Below are 4,610 nucleotides of genomic sequence, written 5' to 3'. Positions count from 1 at the left end.
AACAAAGAAGAACGAAATGATGACAAACTAAAGACAGACAGGCAGACAGAAGACGAAGAGAAAGGTGGCGAGGAAGGAGAATATCTAATCCAAGGCAGTAAAAAGGTGTTAGGCAGCGCACCTGACAGACACTTAAAAAGTGAGCACACAGCCTAATCCCCAGAGAGTGAAACTGAGGAGATTATCATGACAGCAGCTGAGCGGCCTTTGAAATTAACCTGAAAGTCACAGCGTGAAGCCAGACTTAAACCCGGAACTGCCACCAATGTTCTCACTGTGGAAAACTCCGCGCTGACTCGTCTCTTTGCTTCCCTCGCTGCTTAATTTGACCTGATTACAGGCCGACACACCGGATGAACGCAGTGACCTTTTCCCTAACCCCACTTAACTTTAATCAGTTTGAACTTTATTTCTCCCTAAATTTGCAATTTAAAACCTTTTGTCCTTCTTAGTCTGAACATTCATTTAGCCCTTTTAGCATCCTCACTTCTCTGTATAGTCATCTTCATCATCCAAGTGAACCTTATTTCCCTCTATATGCCTTTGACTTCAGGATGTTTAAGTCGATACTCCTTTCATTCAAAGTGTCTCTGCTTTATTCGTACTGTTTCCAGTCAATCCCAGATCCTTATGTCACAATTCTTTGAATTTAAGTCTTATATTTTTGTATTCTTTCACCTATATGGACGTACACTTGTGATCAGAAAGTCAGTAAGTGTTGGATGGATTGGACAGATGTTTTTCATCTTCTGGACCGTCCCTCCACCTCGTGGTGGTTTTCAGTGAGATATTCCAACACTACTGGATGGGTTGCTGTGAATTTTGTCACATATTCATGTCACCTCGGGGTGAAGTGTAATAACTGCTGATCTGATGATTTTACACCAAGCTCCATCATCAAGTCAAAATTTTAATTAAAACCTGAAAACCCTGTCGTTTTCATCAGCTCACGCCTCACCGAGCTGCCAGCACGGCTGTGGACTCCTCGTCTTGTGAAACATTCTCTCTCCAGTTTTCATGGCTTTTTAAAACTGCAGAATATTTTCACTGTCACTGACTGAATGTTTTTTAACAGTGACGGAAAAATCTGAAGGCAATTTGACAGATAAAACATGAGGGCGTTAATCTCTGCATCGCTGTCAATAATCACTTGAGGACCACACTGTCGCACTGTAGAGCACTACATCGCTGAGCTGTTGCGAAATGTCACGGCAGATGAAGCTTCTTCAGAGAGCTGAGTAACTGTGGGGTAACTGATAAACGAGGTGACAAAAGGGACTGATGAGGTGGAGGATGAAGGACAAGAAAGATGTTACAGAGGGAAACAAGTGTCAGCAAGGTTAATGTGATCAAATTAAAATGAAAAAGACGAGTAAAAATAGATCATGACGCATTTTTATGATCCAGAAAATTGAACCTCTGCTTCACACTGTTCCTTTTGTAACCAAGCAGCGTGGAAAGCCGTTAACTGAAGGAGGATAAAGAACAGAGGATGCTGAAGGAAACCTACCTCCTGTCCTGTAGCGATGTCTATAGCTGTGTACACAGTCCCAGAGGCTCTGCAAACAGACAGCTCCGGTTACATGTCATGCCGTGTTGCAATGCAGGTGTGAATAAAAAGTATTTTGTAAAGTGATGCTAGTGTGTGAACCAATCACAGCAGACTTGATACTTACCCCTGTCCGATCTTCTCAAAGCGAGTGTATTTCTTCTTGGGGTCTCCAACACTTACAATCGTCCCTGAGTTAAAGAAAGAGAGAAGAGGAAGGAAAAATTATTTATTCATTGAAACGTTTATGAATAAAGAAAATCCGGCCCGATAATCCACAGCTGGATGATTCTACAAACCACTCAATTTGAATGGAAAGAACAGTCGGGTGTCTTTCTATCCATCCAAATTTTGCTCTATGTTCATCACACTCGGGTCAATGCAGCATGCTGACTGAGAGAAAGAGCTGAGAGGAAAGAAAATGGACAGAGGGAGCGAGGGATGAGATGGAGAAAAACTGACTAAAGGAAAAAAGAAAAAGAAACAAAGAAATTCATGAAAAAGTTTAAAAACAGTAAATCCAGGATGGAAAAGGTGAAGAGGGAGAAAGAAAAGCAAAACCGAGAGACAGAAAAAAAAGAAATGATGAGAAAGGAAAGAAGGTAGGAAAAATGAAAGAAATAAAAGGAAATCAATAAAGAAAGAAGGAAAGGAAGAATGAAGTGAGGAAGGAAAGAAGGAAAGAAGGGAAGAAGGGATCAGAGAGCTGGAGCAGCTCAGTCTGCAGTAATCAGAGTCCACAGTAGGAAAGTGATTAGAGGACAAAACTTGGAGTCACTCTGTAACCGCAGGAGACTGGATGATGGAAAGAGAGAGGACGACCAATCAGATGTGAGGATTGGACAGTGGGGGCAGGGACAGTGGATATCAGGTCTGTCAATCAGAGAGTCAGACAGACAGACAGACAGGCAGTATCCTGGTCTTACCAGCAGCGGGAGATCTGAGCACATCTGGACAGGCGTGGGGCATGATTTAAAAAATATACAGGCTTTAATTGGCGAGGTAAAAATACACAACAACACATTTCAACACGGGAAGAAGGTTTTTTAAATATGCGTGTTAATTCATGAGGGTTGGGCATATTTTAAATATGTACAGACTTAAAACAAAAATACATTATCACCCTTATCATATTATCGGGGATTATCACTTGTTTTGGCAAAACTATTTCATTAACACAAAATGATGTTTCTTCTTTTCTGACTTCTCAAATAATTAATTTCATAGTTTCAGCCGTTTGGGCTTTAAACAAAAGTCACTGTCACTAATCTCACAACTCATACTGAACTTTAGGACGTGATGTAAAAATTATGGTTGTCATAATAAAATCTTGTTTTAATGAACATTGCTATGAAATCGTCTGAAAATAAAAGACTTCTGTACAATAACTGCCTGTGTCTACACTTTTAAATTTCATCAATTTCAATTTCATCATGAGTCCCGTTGGACGACTACAAGACTTAATCTAGTTCTTTAGTGTTCGTGTTTCCCATCTGCTGCCTGCTGTGTATTCTGGACTTTGATTATCACGTCGGTCCAACTTCATGCAGACAAATGTTTTCTTCCTCATGTCATCATCTCAGAGCAATAAATCAAGGCAAAGGGAATGAAATATGAGTGAAGCTTCTGGCTGACTTGTAAATGCACATATTTGTCGAGGTCTGAGAGGTCTGAGCACGAAACCACTGAGGATAATTCAAATTCTTTTATATCTGTGGCTCATTTCTGAGAAAACGTCTCCATTAGCATCTGTTAGCTGTGGTGTCCACACTCAGCACAGCCAGGCCGACATGTTGGAAACGTGACAATAAAAACTGAACATTCAGTAAACTGCAGTCTTTAACACTGAGACACTGCACGCTTTGTTACAGGAGATAATGTTATGTAACATCTTTCTCACGAACTCTGGCAAACAAACCGTCAAAGCATTATTTTCATCGTGATGTGGAGGCCTAAAGAAAAAAGCAGCATGTAGGCAGATCATGTAAGGAACAATGAAACAATGTGTGTGTGTGTGTGCATGTGTGTGTGTGTGTTAACGAGGCTATAATTAGCACACAGAGACTCTGTCCTCCCTGAACTACAGCAGGTAAAAACAACATCAGACGATTTACTTTTCAGAATAAGAACATGTGATATTAGATCATAGTGCTTCAGTGCTTAGAAGATGAATCAATTAGTGGACAACGACTCAATCAGGAGCTATTTTGATAAATGTTTTCATCTTTTAAAGTCCAAATGTGAATATTTTCAGGATTTTCTGACATTTTATTATTTATTATTATTATTATTTATTGTTATAGACCTTGTACGGTTAAACAGACTTTGATCATGACCCTGGTAGATTCATAACTGCTCACACTTCATTGGTTTTAATAAAAAGCTTTTTTCCTCGAGTACCTTCGACTTTAATTTCAGTCTTACAGAGGACACTTGGACTTGTAACCAGGTCGAGCTGCTGCTACTCTTCAGCTTTCTTTCCACAGAACTCCACAAATATGATTTCTAGAAATAAAATCTGAGTTTCAGTTTTTTACAGCACCCTCATGTTGTTCCAGAAAACGAGTTTCAGAGCTTCTCACTAAATTGTTCTCAGGAGCTGAAAGGGAACTGATGCTAACTACAGATCACCACCATGTTCTGTCTGCATCCTTTAAATCAATCAGCAGATTAAAACCAAGAGTGTCTCATTGTTGACCACACACTGGTCCATTTGATGCATCATTACATACACTAAGTGGCCAAAAGTATGTGGACACCCAAACACTGCACCCAGATGTGTCTGTTGAACATTTCTCTGGTTTCCACCTGATGTTTTAACCTGGATACAGACTTTCTCCAGATCTCCACACTTCATTTGAAGAACCGATGATCATCCTTCTGTCGTGTTTTAAACGGGCTGTTTGTATCATGTTGTATGTTTGTGTGTGGATTTGAGTCTTACGTAGTTTCTCCAGGATCTCCTCGTCCGACATCTTCTTCTTCCTGGTTTTATCCTGGGGGCGGGGCACAGAGGGCCCGGGGGCGGGGCTCGCACTGGGAGGGCTGCTGGGAGCTCCTC

At 40.7% G+C, this 4,610-nt stretch overlaps 1 protein-coding gene across 2 annotated transcripts in view; it reads right to left on the bottom strand.

Moving 5' to 3' along the window:
- pak1 (p21 protein (Cdc42/Rac)-activated kinase 1) overlaps positions 1-4,610 on the bottom strand; it is a 45,844-nt gene that overhangs the window by 8,529 nt on the left and 32,705 nt on the right. For both annotated transcript variants that reach the window (XM_027280691.1, XM_027280692.1), the window contains 3 exons: positions 4,494-4,610; positions 1,677-1,740; positions 1,511-1,559 (listed from right to left, as the gene is read on the bottom strand). The exon at positions 4,494-4,610 is cut by the window's right edge and continues 124 nt beyond it. In XM_027280691.1, coding sequence (XP_027136492.1) covers positions 1,511-1,559; positions 1,677-1,740; positions 4,494-4,610 — 230 coding nt within the window. The remainder of the gene's footprint in view (positions 1-1,510; positions 1,560-1,676; positions 1,741-4,493) is intronic.

Source organism: Larimichthys crocea, chromosome VII, assembly GCF_000972845.2.
Source record: "Larimichthys crocea isolate SSNF chromosome VII, L_crocea_2.0, whole genome shotgun sequence".
Classification (NCBI taxonomy): domain Eukaryota; kingdom Metazoa; phylum Chordata; class Actinopteri; family Sciaenidae; genus Larimichthys; species Larimichthys crocea.
The sequence above is the reverse complement of the archived record's forward strand: the minus strand, read 5'-3'. Positions and strand labels throughout refer to the sequence as shown.